The sequence below is a fragment of the Knufia obscura genome (assembly GCF_036327395.1).
Source record: "Knufia obscura strain CCFEE 5817 isolate CBS 148926 chromosome Unknown scaffold_15, whole genome shotgun sequence".
NCBI lineage: Eukaryota > Fungi > Ascomycota > Eurotiomycetes > Chaetothyriales > Trichomeriaceae > Knufia > Knufia obscura.
Genome location: NW_027042701.1, coordinates 320,837 through 337,386, shown reverse-complemented (window position 1 = coordinate 337,386; position 16,550 = coordinate 320,837). Strand labels below are relative to the sequence as shown.

General features: G+C 52.0%; 4 protein-coding genes across 4 annotated transcripts; 1 reads left to right on the top strand and 3 right to left on the bottom strand.

Moving 5' to 3' along the window:
- Positions 1-852: 852 nt before the first annotated feature.
- On the bottom strand, positions 853-4,913 carry PMZ80_009948 (uncharacterized protein; the record flags this gene model as incomplete). The annotated part of the gene is made up of 2 exons (XM_064878341.1): positions 853-2,033; positions 2,075-4,913. 2 exons carry the CDS (start codon positions 4,911-4,913, stop codon positions 853-855), a joined length of 4,020 nt encoding a protein of 1,339 aa, XP_064725909.1.
- Positions 4,914-6,592: 1,679 nt separating this feature from the next.
- On the top strand, positions 6,593-7,435 carry OPI3 (Phosphatidyl-N-methylethanolamine N-methyltransferase; the record flags this gene model as incomplete). The annotated part of the gene is made up of 4 exons (XM_064878340.1): positions 6,593-6,702; positions 6,791-6,816; positions 6,882-7,308; positions 7,357-7,435. The coding sequence occupies 4 exons, from the start codon at positions 6,593-6,595 to the stop codon at positions 7,433-7,435; spliced, it is 642 nt and encodes a 213-aa protein (XP_064725908.1).
- A 934-nt stretch (positions 7,436-8,369) lies between these two features.
- On the bottom strand, positions 8,370-10,281 carry PMZ80_009946 (uncharacterized protein; the record flags this gene model as incomplete). Its single annotated transcript, XM_064878339.1, has 4 exons — positions 8,370-9,751; positions 9,810-9,963; positions 10,025-10,173; positions 10,230-10,281. 4 exons carry the CDS (start codon positions 10,279-10,281, stop codon positions 8,370-8,372), a joined length of 1,737 nt encoding a protein of 578 aa, XP_064725907.1.
- A 499-nt stretch (positions 10,282-10,780) lies between these two features.
- PMZ80_009945 (uncharacterized protein) lies at positions 10,781-13,819 on the bottom strand (the record flags this gene model as incomplete). The annotated part of the gene is made up of 1 exon (XM_064878338.1): positions 10,781-13,819. One exon carries the CDS (start codon positions 13,817-13,819, stop codon positions 10,781-10,783), a length of 3,039 nt encoding a protein of 1,012 aa, XP_064725906.1.
- Between the last annotated feature and the right edge of the window lie 2,731 nt (positions 13,820-16,550).

Below are 16,550 nucleotides of genomic sequence, written 5' to 3'. Positions count from 1 at the left end.
GTGTCACAAGTTGTACATCTGCTGAATTTACCTTCTAGCCTGTTGTGCACATAAAATTGTCCGTGGTGACCATTTTGCAATTCAGTTGTTCTCATCATGATTCTAAGGCTATTGTTATTCACTCTATTGCCGATTGTTTTCGTTTCTAACTTTTCGTATCTGGCCATCACCTTGCCATGAACCCGTTCTCTTAACACAATGCATACCCTCAACACATTTGAAAACCACAAAACTGTTTCCGAACAGAAAATTCACATCATACGACGGACTTTAATCAACAGCACCTTGAAATCTTCAGCTCTTTCCATTCTCATGTTCACAGACACCATGATCCAGCACAAGCCATCCCGTTCATCCTTCTCCATAGGCCTCCAATCGGCACAGGTACGAACCTCTCCACGTCCTCGTGCTCAAAAGCACGAACTTCGCTTCGGGACTCGTTCCATGTGTCATAAATGTCCTTAGGATATGCCATCGCTGTGACTCCGCTGTCCATCTCCACATCTCTGCAAACCCACCGAGCTTACACATCGCTCAGCACCATACTCAACCCTTCCCTCATAAAGTTATCGATTCTCATCAGACTCGGACCTCCTTCCTAGAGTTCGCCCCGAAGCTCTAGTCTCCTATCCCTCCGGTTTCTTCCGGGTATTGTTTGTCGAAGGACTTGGCGTAACACCGAAGTATGTATTCTTGAGCTGTTTCCTCTCTCCTTGTAACAGCGGCTCAGCTTCAATCTTTCCCTGTTCATGCCCTCCGTGACACCACCATAGTGTTGAAAAACTGCTATGGTGATGCGACGTTGGCGTTTGATCGGGGCGCTGAAGTTTGAGTTGTGACTTGTCAGCACAGCTATGAAGGTAGGAATTTGCTTTGGCTGAACAGTCCAGTCGATTTGTCTGTGGTCGCAGATGGTTGTAATGGCTCATCTTTCTCTCTCGGTGTCGCGACCTGTGCTTCAAGTGGTGTTGATGCAGGGAAGTTCTCACTGAATCTGAAAGTCATTGGTTCAACAGTGGTAGTACCCGAATTCGCAATGCAGCGAATGAATTCGAGTTGGCCTTTCTGAACTGCTGGGTGCTTAGTGAAAGAGAATTCACCCTCGAGTTTTTGAGATTCTTCAGATAGAGGTGTCGAGTAGCCATCGCTCAAGTCTTCGATGAATAGAGGTTGTGGGGTTGAAGTGGTCGACTTCTCGGCTTCATGTGCTACATCGTCGGCGCTAGCGCCAGTGAAGGCGGCGACTGCTGGCCCGAAGCTGGTAGAGGGGGTGGCGGCAGCGCTCTCGAGAGGAGATACTGGTGCTGCCTGGAGACGTCGTGTATGAAAGTCTTGTTGGAAAGCTAAAGCATCAGTCGACATATGATCCAAAAGTCCAGGTGCCGCAGCGCCGAAGCTGTCGTTCGCCGGCATGGCCGTTCGTCCTGCTGAAGTTGATAGCCAGCTACTAGGCGCAAGAGTGCTGAAATTGGTTCTCAATAGCTCCTTCTCTGCTTGTGTGGCAAGCACCTGCACCAGATCTCTTGCTTTGTCTGGCGAAAGATCGGTGACCACAATTATGGCTTCGTTGGAGTCTCTGAACCTATTCGCACGTTTCGCAATGGCTTCAAGTACAACTACCTCGATGTCCTTGAACCTTGATCGCTTCGATCTTGCACTCGATACTGGCTTCCATGTTGCTTGCTTGCTTTGTGTTTTGTTCGAGGTAGACGGAGGTTGTGAAGCTGCAGGAATTCTCGGCTCAGCTAAGCTTGCAGAGAGCTTACTCATATCCTCTTCCGAGAAGCTGCGCTTTTTGTAGGCTTCGGCAAGCTTGCGGTCGTTGGCGTCCTCTTCTGAGGAGTATTTCCTGCACGTGTTTCCACTGAGTTTCGCATTCTCATGACTGGCCTCATTATTATCTGGCTCGACGTTTTGTGTCGTCGATGTGTTGCTGGAGGAAGCCGAGCAAGACGAAGCCGCGGAAGACGATGGCTCTTTTGCGATGTCACCACTCTTGGCACTTGCGCCGTGGCCGATTCCGCAGTAGCAGGCTCGCTTAGCACATCGCTACTGGTTGGAGGTAGAGGCAGACTCTCGGAATGCTGCGCTTTCCTTCTAGGACGAGCTGCCAAGATCTTTCGTTCCTGCACCAGCTCAGATTGTTCTTCGACTTCCTTGACGACAACTGGCAGTGGACATGACGGGCGAGTCGATGCAGCCGTGGACTTCAGGCAGGGTTTCAACATTTTGCGCTGTGGCATGCTTGCGTCTACCATTGTGTGCTTATCTGCTGATGGCGTGCAGTCGTTACCATAGTTGCCTTCAACCACATTGGCCAGATTGGCTTGATGGTTGTCGCCGACTGCGGTTGTGCTTGGCGCGGTTGTCTTACATTGGCCATCACTTTCTGTGTGATATGTGGTCAACTCATCGGTGATGCGCATCTCGCGTAGGACGAAAAGTATCGATGTAGGTCGTGGAGATAGTTCAGCGGTGTACCGTTCCGGCTGAGGACGAGGCACCGGACAAAACCGCCTGCTTGGGATATCCAGTACGCTCAGTATGCCATCCTCGACATTCCACGTCGAGAAGTAATGAGATGGTAGATGGAGGAACAGAGCTGGCACGAGAAACGTCTCACTGAGCACCAGAATGTTTGCGATGATTGCCTGGGGCCCACACGTACGAGAAGGAGTGACCTTCACAGCTCCAACAGCGCGAGACCTGACAGTGCTTGGTAACGAGGCGAGAAGAAGCTGTTGTACACTTTTCATCCGCGTGGCCTCCTGATTGTTTGCATCGTCCTTTGTGGACTGCTCGTTATTCGACTCGGACATGTCTTGGTTGCTGTCCGCCGAGCCACCTGGTGGCTCAGACCGGTCATCTTCAGAATCATAGGCGTCGTTGGACTCGTTGCTTGGCTCCGAACCTGCACCACTACCGGGATCAGGAGCGCCGTCGTCGTCATCATCTGAGTCATCGTTATGGCCGCTATCGCCTTTATCAGGTTTCTGGTCGTCCTTAGGCTCATCTTCCTCGTCCTCAGCCGAGACATCATCCTCATTGTCTTCATCTTGGTCCAATGTAGATTTCTCGGACGAGGATGAAGCGCCTCTATGTTCCTCGGTACAAGAGTATAAGGCGTCTGCGTCCTCGTCTTGTGCTAAGGCGGAGCCTGTGTCAGTCTTCTGACATTCTGGGTCTGAGTCCTTTTCTACTTCAGCAAATTCAACAGACGTTCGTGAAGAGGGCGAGCCTGGTTCGTCACTGTTCGACCGCGATCTCTCCTCTGTGCCAGACTCAGTTTCAGTGAGGCTCTCTGTAGAGCTCTGTACACTCGGCGACACAGAAACAGTATCTGCATCCTGTGGGAAAGCTTCTTCCTCCAGCAATATTGCGAGATACGCACGAGCATCAGTGTCTGGAAACGCCATATCTTCGATACGTGACACTTGCACACTGCTCATGTGCCCGCTGCAGCTTTCCTTCGCAGTTAGGAGCTTGACAACGGGTGCAGCCTGGTCCTCGAAGATGTCAACTAATGGCACCCCAGCACGAGGGCCAGTTTTTGGTTGCGCAACAGTCAAGTTCGTCATCGCAGCAATGTCGCCGATCAAGTCAGCCGACGATCGAGCTGAAGATCGTACCGATGAAAGACTACACGAAGGCACAGAGAAGTCTTCGACCATGTCTTCTTTTGTGTTTGCGAAGCTCACGCCCACCTCCACCATGAAGGAGTTCGTGCTGACGAATGCGTCTCGGGTGACCTGGTACTTTCTTTGCAGTCGGTACTTTTCTCTGCTGTTTCGCTCCAACCGGTCTTCACGACGATCTGCATCATCTCGTGACGCTTTCAAGAGTCCTTGGGTCATGGAACATCTGTCGCTGGGGATATCGATCCGTCCATAAGCTCGTTCAAGCTCCACCACCGGCTTTCGTTCTTTGTTGGCCTTCGCATTAATTCTGAGTTGGGCGGCAGTGAAGTGCAACAAACCTTCATGGTTGCACAGCGCCATATGGCTATGCAGATCCTGAATATCAGCGCGCCTTCCGATGATGACAATCTTCCGTAAAGCTGCTAACACTTTCCAGGCTCGCGATTTATTGGTCAGTGCGCTCGCAGCCACTCGGAGCCCATGAATGGTGGCATCTTTGCACTGTTGCAGTATGATCCATTGCTGCGCATCGCGAGACAGAGAGCTGATCAAACCACGTAGATCGCAGATTTGAGCACGCTTGGCAGATATCACAACCCCTTGAAAAGTAGAATGCATATTCCACTGCTGCAAGTTGTCATACAAAAAAGCCATTCTGCGCCTCAGTCGAGCAATGTCAGCATCTTTCGCAAGAACGGTACCGTTCAAAGCACTGATCCTTCGACGTAGCTGGCCAATCTGAGCTTGTAATCTCTTGTTCTGATTTCGTCCTCGGACCCAGGCTACGATGAGAATCAAGAGCAGGGTAAGTAACGTCCAGTGAAGAGTGTCGAGAGAGGAGATAACGTCGAAGACTCGTGTTCCAAGACCGAAGTTGAAGACAGGACCAGTCGAAGGTGGAGTGAAATCTTCGTTCGGACACTGCCAGATAGCGACATCAGTTCCAGGTACATGGAACAGATCATCCTGCGGTGTTGAGTTGAACTCGGAAAGAAGTGGCCAGATGTCTTCAGTTCGACCAAAGCTTGTGCTAAGGCAATATTCACCATAAAGGAAGTCTGAGGGGAGGTAGGTGTGAAGAGATTGAGAAGGAGGAGGAGGAGAAACAACCGAGTCGCTGAAGCCAAACCAAGATCTGGCTGATTCGTAGTTGACGTGAGTGGCCAAATCGGTTGTCGATGTGACCTTATTATACGCCCAGATGCTCATCACAGCTACCAGTAGGTATTTAACGGCAGCGCCTGCGGGAGTATTTCCAGGCAAGAATGAATCCATTTTGTATCGATTGTTGAATGACCCGGAAGTAAGAATCGAGTTTGGGTATGCTGTGAATCGCAGTCACTGTGCGATGAGGTGTGCTGTATGCGGTTCTGAGATTACTGTCAAAGAGGTTTGACAATCAAGGGTGGACTCGTGAGACAGCTTCTGTAAGTTGAGGTGATCGCAGAAGTTTGAAGAAATAGTCGCCGAAGTTGTAGGTTCCTGTAGCTTTTTCTGGGGTTTTGCGAAAACCTGCCAAGACCTGATAGGAAGTGCAACTGGCGGCAAATTTGATCGTGACAGCGTGCTTGTCGTCACGTGGAGGAGGCTGGGTGGTCCCTGCGGTGACCGAGCAGATCGATAAATTTTACAACCAGTGACGTGGTGGGACAGGCATGACAGGCACGGCGATTAGAAGTGAAAGAGTGAGTGTAATTCAGCATCGACGAGGGAGGTGAAACGAGATGTAAAACCGTTCGACCTTGCGAGAATGCCTGCTAAACCTCGAATGAAGTGATACCAGCCCAACGACAGGTTCAAGTCGGTCTGCACAGCAGTGTGCCACCAGCTCGAAGTTTGCTTGGTGCATACGACCACGATTCGTGCGTAGCCAACTGAGTCCTCACGAGGTCAGACTGGTATATACATACCATCTTGATCGCTCCAGGCTGTAGAGCGATGTTCCGATATCTTCTGGTGTACGCCAAGCTTGATGACAAGTTTTCAACCACCGTGCAGCAATATGCTGCTGATCTGGCATCGATCGTGGCAGGCTTAGCAAAACCTACACGTTGTATGCTTCGAGGTCAATAAAACAGCATCTATCAGTGGTTCAACCACTCTGGTCGGTATGCTAAAGGCCTTATTAGTACGTCTGTCAGCAACGTTCGACCTGCAACGAACGCGAAATGATACATCAGAAGAGTGTGCGACTATCCCGCCAGCATGGCTGATTCGGACGGAAACAAAAGCTGAGCCTCGTCCCATAAATAATACACCTGCTGTAGGAGTACGCCTGTTCACATGCTTGAAGAAACTTCACAAGACCTCATGCTGGACAGTCGCTTGTCAAACTTTGCTGCTTGCTCGCCTACCACTGCATCAACGAGAGGCGCCAAGCGGATATTATTGACCTCTCGAAACCCCGGGCGGCTTCGGGGAGCGCATCGAGTCGGAGGATGCGGATGTGGGACGCCATGCTATGTAGCCCAGCGTGAAACTGAACTTCGGAGGGCATGTCATGGTAACAGCGTGGAGACGACGTTAAGAGCAGGATGATAGAGCTGCAGCAGCTCATGGACAGATGTTCGAGTATTCATCAGTCGCCGGAGTATACGTCAACAGAGCCAGTGGCATAAAGCACAGGCCCCCTCGCTCACAAGGATGGAGTAGATGAAGATCGCGAAACAAAAATGAAGCAAGAAGGACAAACATAGCGTAGATCAAGAGGTCCAAATTACTTCACGCTAAGAATTGGCGTGTCACGCTACGAGCCAAATCAGGAGCCTTAGGAGCCCGATAGTTCCGGCGCGCAGCAGCGACCGATAGTGCATCGCGGGACTGCCTACTGAGCTATGACGTTCCTCCCACGTGCTTGAAAAGAGCCTCCGATCATCCTACTGTGCTCTATGGAGGTCACCTTCTCGATTTCCTTTTACTTTCCCCACCAATTCAATCCCATACAGTACACCACCATGGAGAAGCCGTCTTTCATCATGGAAAAGGTCCACAACCTCATCGCCGGGGCGACAGGCGGCGAGAAGATTGGCTTCATCGATACATCCAAGGAGTCTCTCTACAGCAAGTCCCCAGCTTGAAGCTTGATCAACCACAACGAGCTATGCTCCTCATCACCTACTGACCTATTACAACAGTTTCTGCCGCCTCGATAGCATTCAATCCTCTCTTCTGGAACATCGTAGCACAATCCGGTGCGTATCCATCGACTAGCCGCCAAGCGCAACCACCACTAACCACCACCAGAATACAAAACCCACTTCCTCACCAAGGTCTTCGGCTCGCCATACCGAGGCTGCTACTTCCTCGCCATCACTATCTTCTCCTTGGGTATAATTCGCGACTACTTCTACACCGAAGCTCTCGCCGAACAACCATTCTACCCACCTCTCTACCATCCATATGTCGGTATTGCCCTGCTAGCCATCGGCAACACCTTGGTCCTCACCTCAATGTACGCCCTCGGCGTAACAGGCACCTACCTAGGCGACTACTTCGGCATCCTCATGGACGAAAAGGTCGAGGGCTTCCCATTCAACGTCACCGGTGCTCCAATGTACTGGGGTAGCGCTTGCTCATTCCTTGGCACAGCACTGTACAAGGGCAAAGCCGCCGGTGTTATTCTGACTGTGCAGGTGGTCTTCATGTATTTGATAGCGTTACAGTTTGAAGAGTACGTTGTTCCACTACCATATGCTGGGATTGTGCTAACCGCCTATAGTCCCTTCACAGCAGAAATCTACGCCAAGCGGGACCGAGAGCGCGCCGCAAAAGGGACGGACAGTAAAAAGAAGGCTTAAGCCACGAATGCATTACTTCTTCAACAGATGAGCATCCCTGCCCTCAACAGCGCCCGATCCACGTTCAAGTACAATACCAATGCACCAAGAGCCGTACCTGGGGTCCAGAGCAACACACACCCCAATGCACAATGACGAATTCGATTCAGTGTTTCAACACCAATGATGATACCCACAGCAAGCGAGCAAGCGACTGCGCACAACGTCCCACGATAAAGGAAGACTCGACAAGTCGAGTTACAAACCACGAGCGACATGGCGTTAGAAAATGGCAAAAGTGATTTAATGACAATACCCGAAGCAACACAACACAATCCCACACCTGCCAGGCTGCCATGCAACTATGTCCCTCGTCCCTCATCACAGTAGCCTGACACCTGTCGCACCCGAGTCATCCAACTATTTTCCTGTCTTCATGCCATCGTACCTGTCTAATTCGTGTCATGCTATGGTCATAGTCCCCACTTTTATTCATCCACAGCCATTTCTCGCATGAACTTGTCCTTGCTCATCTAGCACCCGGCCGTCCTGTGCCCGTGCTGCAGGAACTACACACAACCTACCAGATCCACGTATCGTACCCTCCTTCCATAGTAGTATTCGTTCTACTGGATGTGCACGCCTCGAATCGTGCAGAGGTCTTGAGTCCCTCCATACATGTTCCAGTCTTCTGCCACAAGTCGACTCGGTACTTAAATAGGTACGGTGAGTACAGCGAGCTCAGCTGTTGTCTGAATCTCAACCACCGTACGAGTTGCTAATGTCCATAATCGACGCTAGACATCCATAATCAGTAAGCAGTAGGCACTCAAACAGCAAGATGCTTCATCCGACATCAACACGCAAGGTTACCACAGTCTCATAAGCAGAAAACACCAATCGAAGGAGGTGGCGTTCATTTCGTTCGAGTCTAGCGAATACAACGTGCAGTCCACTAATCCTTCGCCCGTCCCCTCCTCTTCCCCTTCCGTCCCCCCAGCACAATTCCCCCCTCGACCTCCCCACCACCACCACCAACATTCCCACTCCCCTCCTGTCCACCTCCCACCGTTCCCACCGTCACCCCCTCCCCCGCATCCTCATCCCTCCCCTTCCTCAACTCCCCACTCCCCAACCCCCAATACCCCCCATCAACCCAATCCTCCCCATCACTCAACTCACCAACATGTCCCTCCGCACCAGCCCAACTCCACAACTTCTCCCTCCTCCTCTTACTCTTCACCAGTTTCGCATAGATACCCTCTAGTCCGCGGATCGTCTCTTCGCTCTTCTGGATGTATAGACTTAGCAGTTTCCGTGTCTCGAGGAGTTCCTCGGGCGGGAGACCACTATGCGCCAGTGAGAGGGAGAGCATCGGGTATGCGTGGTGAGGCGCGTGTGATGTTGCGAGGTGAGAAGGGAGGAGGAAGAGCGGGTGGGGGGTGGATGTGGAAGGGGAGTTTGAGGAGAGAGTTGGACTTGGACTTGTGGGGGGTGGGGAGGCGATTTGAGCAGTTTCGTTTTCTGCTGCGAGGGCGCGGGTTATGCGGCGGGGTGGTGGGGCTGGTGTTGAGGCTGTGGAGGGGAGGTCGGCTTCGGCTTCGTCTTGCTCGTCTTCGTTGTCGCCGTCTGAGGCGTTTTCGTCGTGGTGGGGTATGGTCGTGGTGTCTAGGTTCATGGCAGTATCCTGTGGTATTGCTTCCTCTTGCTGCGATGGATCTGCTGGTAGCGCATCTTCTCCTGTCTCTTCTTCCGGGATTGGCTCCTCAGCTTTAGTTTCCGTCTCTTCTTGCTTGTGGGTACCGTTGATCTGCGGTACCAATTCTGGCTCTGTCTGTGCCCCATCCGCCCCCATCATAGACACATCCCCAGCTTGTTCCGCAGCCTCGCCGGCGTCTCCCCGCTCTTCCTCAGCTTGATCGTCCTTTCCCTGCGGACCATTCAAGGTCCCATTGAGTGCCTCTCCAGCACCGTCATGCCCCTCAAACGCATCCGCAATCTGCACGTCCCCATCCCCATCCGTATCACCATTCACCTCAATCCTCCTCCTCTTACTAGGCGACTCTCCCGCCTCCAACCTCCCACTCCCACTAAACCCCGGATTCGGCCCAAACAACTCCCAATCACTCTCAGCCTCAACTCTCTCACACGGTATCCACGTCTCATCACCCGTGAAGTATCTGTACAGAGTCTTCGCGCGCCACAGGTTATTCCTCTCTTCTCTTATTTTCGCGTCTGTGGCTGAGACCATGTCGGGTAATGCTGGGTCGAGATATGCTTGTGCCATGGTTGGGTGGCTCGCTAGGTCGGAGGGGTGCGTTAGGGGGCGCAGCAGTTCTGTGGAATTGTTAATCTTGTGTAGTCCACGGAAGTTGTGGGCCAGATCTGTTCTCACCTTCAAGTTTAACCTCCCCATACGGATTCTCCTCCTCTGCATCAGCGTCGGCTTCAGGGTCTGATTCACTATCCTCCAGCTCATCGCCATACTCGTTGTACCGTCGTGGGTTTCTTGTCAGGATATCGCGGTTGTAGCCTGCGTAGTTGACTCTCTATTTCTGATCAGCCTCTGCCCTCTCCACTCAATGTATGTAATATGTATGTAATGCACACCTCAGTCCAACTGCTCCTCTCACCCCTCCCCGATCCGTCAATGCTCGCGCCGTACCGCCAGGGAAGTGACCCAGCGTGTACATATCTTGCGCCGGGCTTGAGCTTGTTGCCGCGATTCGTGGCTATTTGCGCCGGCTGTGTCTGTGAGGCTGGAACAATATTGTCAGCTTTCTCGTCGCATGCGGAGGATATTGCGGTTGTTTACCTTCTTTGTCACGCCGCAGCTTTCTTCTCAGAGCTGCGGCTGTTTCTGCCATTTCCACATGTTGTGGAGGCATTTGAGATCGCAACAGTCGTGTCTCTCGGGATCTGTGATGTTGGAACCTTGGATAGATTCCTAAGTCTATTCTGCATCAGGTATCTTCTTGGGCAAGGTATTTGAGTGTGTTCTCGAACAAGATGTGAGTTTGTAAGGAGTCTGCGCGATAGTCAACTAGTCGGCACGGCTGGTTTCGCGCTGGTGCAGTGAGCGCATGCAATGCTGATCTCCAACTTTGGTCTTGGAGCTACCTTATCTTATCAGTACATTAGGCAGCAACGCTGAGGCAGCAATACAGACCATATCATGCCTAAGGCTGCAGAAAAACAAGATGCTTGGAGGTAGACTGTTGGTATTTGAATTTAGGCAATCAGTATTTCGAATGAGAACATCAAAAATCTACACTATCTGCCTCCCTACATGTATCAGTGCCGCCAAGGCAATCAGAACAACCCACCCATCCAGCACCTAGCTCAAATCAAAAACATAAACATCACTCATAAAGCCTTCCCAATCGTCCCACCGCTAGCACCGCTATTCACGCGATCGGTTACCCGCTCTATCCCTTTCGAAGTCTCAGCAGAGCTGGGATGTAAGCTTGTCGTCGCCGGCTGTGACAAGGCAACGAGGGTACTTTCATCCTCGCCATCTTCGACTACCTTACTCATCCTCTTCGCGTCGTTCTTTCCTTCATCACTACGAGCACTCCTATTTGAGTCTCTCGAAGCATTAGTATCAGTCCTTGATATCATGCTTAGATTATCCGCATTCACAACGCGAAGCCTCTCCTTCGGCACAGTGAACATGACTTGTACCACCCTTTGATTCACAGCCGCCTCAACATCCCAATCATCTTCGTTCCGAGGAGGATCATCACCATCAGACTCAGCGTGTGGTCTGCCCGATCGTCTTCGTACCGTGCCAGACCGTTCGGTACCAGGCTCTTCCCAGTCCTTAGCACCTTGCTTGTGCTTCCAGAATGCCGTGTTAGAGCCAGACACGCTGCGTGGCATCACTTCTGCCATCTCGGGCATTTCCGAGTCTTTCGTTGGACTGCGGTCGCGTTGCTCAATTGAGTCCACTCTAGCAACCACATTGACAGTGTTCGTGCCAGTCAGTATCCGTTTGGCACCCTGACCAAGCGCCCCAAGCGCTTTCTTGCTCTGGCTAGTCAGACTATTCGAGTGGCTAGTGAGACTATTCGACCGTCTCCGGCTATGATTCTTGTAGTCCTTAATCGGACTCTCAGGAGGCGTGAAGTACTCCACAGCAGCATTGAGCTCCTCCCGTGAGCGAGGGGTTGGTAAGTTGTGCCGTGGTTGATTGCTCTGCTCGATAGAATTGGAATTGCTCCGTTTCCGAGCACCCATCTGAGCGAGATCACCATGCGAGACACTCCTTTTACTTGCCGATCTCTCCAGCGCCGAAGACTCGGACCTTCCAGCCAATCGACTCATCGCTGACGCTGCATTCGTGAACAAATTGTAGCCTGCGGTCCTCTGCGATGGCGCACGCGATATTATCGTCCCTGACCTTTGGAAGGATAAATTCGAGACATTGCTCCGCTCGGACAGATCACTGTTCGTTCGATCTGACGACTTCTCTCCGCTGCTCGACGAATGGTAGGCGGACAGGTTAGAATATGTCCTGCTGTTGGCTTTGCTAGCTGATCTCGAGACGCTCATCGATTCTGCCGCTTCCTGCCAGCCGTCGACCCACGTTTGCACTTCCTGCTTCCTTTTGTCGGCGGCAGGATCTGCTGGTAATGCTGGTGGGTCCTTGAAGGGGTCACTGAGTGGTCTGGGTTCGGCTGATTTCCGCCGCTTCAGTGATCCTCGTTCGCTTCGTTCTTCCACCTCTTCGATAGTGCACACACCTGGAAGTGCGGCAAGTCCGTTGTAAGCATGAGACCCGATACCTGGGGGGCCTCTAGTGCGCAGGCTGTTTCTGAGGTTGGGGTTTGGGCCGGGCACATTCAACATGCCTCTTTGGCTGGGAGGCGTGCCGTTCCCATTGGGTGCGTCATCTTCATAGTGCACCGTATTGTAGTACCCGCCATCTCCTTCGATGATTTCCTCTTGTCTGGCGCCCCAGCTGGCTGTCCGGTAACCGTCGCAGGCGCCATGACTGCCGAACCTGGATACTTCTGTCGTGGACAACGCGTCGTTCGTACCAAGCGCCATTTCTCGGAGACGTTGCTCTCGAAGTCGTCGCTCATTTCTTTTTCGGCGGGCATAAAAGAAAAAGACGGCTGCTAGGACCAGTAGGGCTGTAATGCCAACGCCTAGACCAGCACCGAGTCCAGTCTTTTCATGAGAGCTCAATCCGGACTTTGCACCTTTCGTGGCGGTATTTGTCTTCGGATTAACGTAGTGGGTGGACCATGAGGACGATTTCGTGTCGTAGAACATGGTGTTGATGGTTTCCCTTTTTCTTTGTCCGCCAGATCCGCCAGTGATAGGATAGCCGCCTGTGACCATCATGATATCGCCCGGTAGCATGACCGCGCCATGACCATAAACGCCATGAGCGCTGTCAGGGTACTGCTCTTCGACGTCCGGCACAGTCCAGGTCCACGATCCATTACCTCCGTAACCTTGACCAACTTCCAGTACCGCAAGCTGTGGTGTCGCCGGATTTGTGATGTCTCCGACCCACCCACCACACACCACTATCTTGGTTCCATCTTCAGAGATAACTGCTGTATGGCCTGACCTCGGCTCCACTGGTGCATCCGTCGGTTGCTGAATGCCGATAAAAGCCCAAGCTTGCTCAGGCATGGAGAACATGGCAACCTGAGACATATTGATGAACGCATTCTGCGTATGACCGCCGAGCAGGACAAAATTCTGCTGCGCTGCGGTGTTGTTAGACCTGAAGGAGGTCGGGAGTAGTGGTGTGATTGTCAGACCAGCTTCGGCGATAGGTGGAGATCTTGTGCCAGTCAAGGACACCTCATAGTCTGCCCCTCCCTCTGGTGAAATGGCTAGTAGAGTATTCGAGTATGCTGCGTCGGTTGTCCAAGCAGTACTGTTGGTAGTCCCAGTTGGACACATGCCACCGAATACATACAAGTCATCCACATCTTGCGCCAGCGCCCCAGGGAATGCGAAGCCCGCAGCCAGAAAATTGGCGGTCAAATCTGGGTCCTGGGAGGTGGCATGCATCTGGGTCCATGTTCTGTTGTCGGTACCAAGACCGTAAGTCCAGAGATCCAGCTCTTGTTCCCCTTCCGAGCACTCTCCCGAGAACACTGTAATTCCATTCTTCGTCGCGACAGGGATGAACGAGTTCGAAGTATCCGAGAGGAATGGCAATTGCGTCGTAAGCGAAACCGGTTCATCGTCACTGGATAGTTTGTCCGCGACATCGTAGACGGCAAACTGGGGTGACGCATCGGGTAAGAATTGGTAGACTTTCGAATCGTGTCCTTGAATAAGGTAGGTAGGGTTGTATGGTAATGATTGTGCCAGCACCGAAGTAATACAGGCCACCAGCGTGGCCGTTGGGAGGACCCGGGTGTTGCGCGAGGTCATCTCTTCCTTTGACCATACATAATGGGATTTGGATCTTGACTGGTACGGCAATGCCGAGAGGTAGCAAACTCGAGTTGTCTGAGAGGGCGAGTATGACCTGTACTATCCGCGGGTGTTGCTAAGCGATGAAATCGAAGGCGGGATATCTGCTTTGGCATCGATACTTTTGGAATCTGGAAAGCAGGAAGAGTTGGAGGGCTGCTACAGGCATTGCCAGGGCACAACCACGAGGCAGAAGCAAGGATGTAAACAGTAGACGCGGCCCAGCCACAATCTGAACGTGCTTACTCCTCACGGATCATGCCTTGCAATTCTTGTCGCAAGACCAAGATCAAGCCGCATCCATCAGACCATGTGCTTCCTCGAGTTTAGTCAAACAAATGGCTTGACACTATTGCGCCGTTAAGCGTCCAGTGCTGCTGGTTCGCATGGTTTCGCTAATGTTTGGAGGGAGGCGGAAGATTGTCGCCGCAGCAACATACCAAAATCGAAACCAGGGTCCCTTGACTTCGTTCGCTTAACGGCTTTAGTACTCCACAACGGTCGGCAAAATACACCCCTGGTATCTTCGAGTTGGCTGACATTCTTGACATCTCCGTACCCAGGATGAAAACAGTCCTGCAGGTGCTGAGTTGGAGATACCAGGCTGCGGTTTGATGATGGACAGAGGTGAACAATCGCCATCGCAGGTTCTGGTAGAGGTAGGATAATTAGTGTTCGAATCGAGAAGGCGGGCGACAACGGAGCTTATTCGACCTCATGTGTTTCTTTCGAGTTTATAGGTTATGGTTGGTCAGAAAGCACGACTTGTTGTGTCGAGGCTGGAACTCAACTCAAAACCGTAATCGATGTACAGCATATGTTGCGACATTGAGTTCGAGATGCACTGCTGCACTATTATACGAGCAAGACTACGTGCGCTTAGTGGAAGCAATGGTTCTACGAGAAGTGTGTACCGATAGCACTGTCTTCGACTAGCAATAAGCCTTTATCTTACACAGCAAATTCATCAAATGTCCCCACACGAACACTTCGAGAGACGACACGAGTGATAAATTATATTTCTATCATCAAAAGAAGGACTATAGTGAGTTCTGAGATCGGCAATGACTTTTCCCTACAGGTCCACGCCCTCTCTTCGAAACGCCGACCTGCTTTCTCGTGCACCGGACATTTCAGTTTACTAACCCTGGCTCTCTATCACGTCTATGCTGACGTGGTAGTAGTAGCGGCGCTTGATGCGGTAGACGCCGGGTCGGTGACGTTTGTAGAAGCCGCAGCAGCTGCGCTGTCTGTGGGCGCGGCAGAGGATGCGGCATCACTAGCCGCAGAAGACGCAGTCGACGCAGTGTTTGTGGCAGCAGAAGAAGCGGCCGATGCTGTGTCGGTGGCAGCAGAAGAACCAGTCGATGCTGTATCAGCGGCACCGCTCGTAGCTGCGCTTGCTCCGCTGCTGTAAACGGAAGCTTGGGTGTAGACGTGAGTGGTGGTGGCTGAACTGTAAACAAGTTGATCTATCTTCACACCTGGCTGCCCTTGCTGGCAGTAACTACCTGCTGCGACGGGCAGTACTTGTTCTGACCCGAAGTCGGGAGTGCCACATATGGTATACGAAACGTCCGTGAGCTGAAGTCAAATGTCAGCATAAGTCTTTGTATCTTCGAGGCAGACACTTACGCATTTTAGGGCATATCGGGGAAAACCGTTACACGCAGCTCTGGCATCTCCGTCGGTGACGGTCTGCGCTCGGATTGATGCTATGCCACCAACGGCAAGCAGTGCTAGGAGCTTGGTTTGCATGATGCCGAGTACTTCGTGTTTGGTATGGTTCAGTGATTAAGCGCTCCTGCTAGGGATGATCCTGCACAAATGGATAGGTAGAGAACGCAGACCTCAGAGTGCGCAAGCCGGCTTTTGAAAAGCATGAAAGCCCCCATGGATACTGTTTTCGAGGATGCTGAGAACAATGAAATCGATGTCGCTTGCGGATATTGCACAACTGTCATATCAGCTCTTCTTCCTTTGTTCTACATGACGACACGTCACGTCCTCAATGAGATGCATCTGTTAGGCCTTCCGGAGCTCACAGAGTAAGCTGAATAGAGAAAGATGGTGGAAAGTGGTGCATCGTTGTTGGTATCGTCACATCGTCGCACGCTTCGACAGCATGAACGCTTTGGGCAGAAGCCGGCCATTGCTAACACACCGTAGTAGAATGACACATGCTTCGTGTGTCCGTGGAGACGATGACTTTGCCTACATCGGCCGTATGTATTCGCGTGGGATGCCCTGAGGTATGAAGCATTGAGAGGTGGTACCTCTAGACGCAGTTGAGGTTGAAGGGGTGTAAGTGGACGCCCCGGAGTAGTTGAGGAAAGACCGCGGAGCCGCACTCTGTGCTACAATGCACAACCGTAGCCTGACCAACTTCTCGGCGTCTTTCAAAGCGGAGGTCAAATCTACGTGATGCACTTCGCACTTTGAAGTTTGAGCCCAACATCTGCTATGCTCTGGCGTTGTTTCTGATGTCTCTATCATTCCAGGGAGATTGCATGGATCGAGCTGAGTTTGTAGTTCGGATCCCGTGGGTGTTGCGTCAAGTGTCTAAGGCCGCTTTGGAAAAAGTCCATCTGCTCCCGGAAACTGTGCTCATTGGAACGCGTCAAGTTTTCCAGCGAAAGTTGGTCCTCATACGGTGCCATTGTCCCAAGCCCATCCTGCCTGCGCCCTG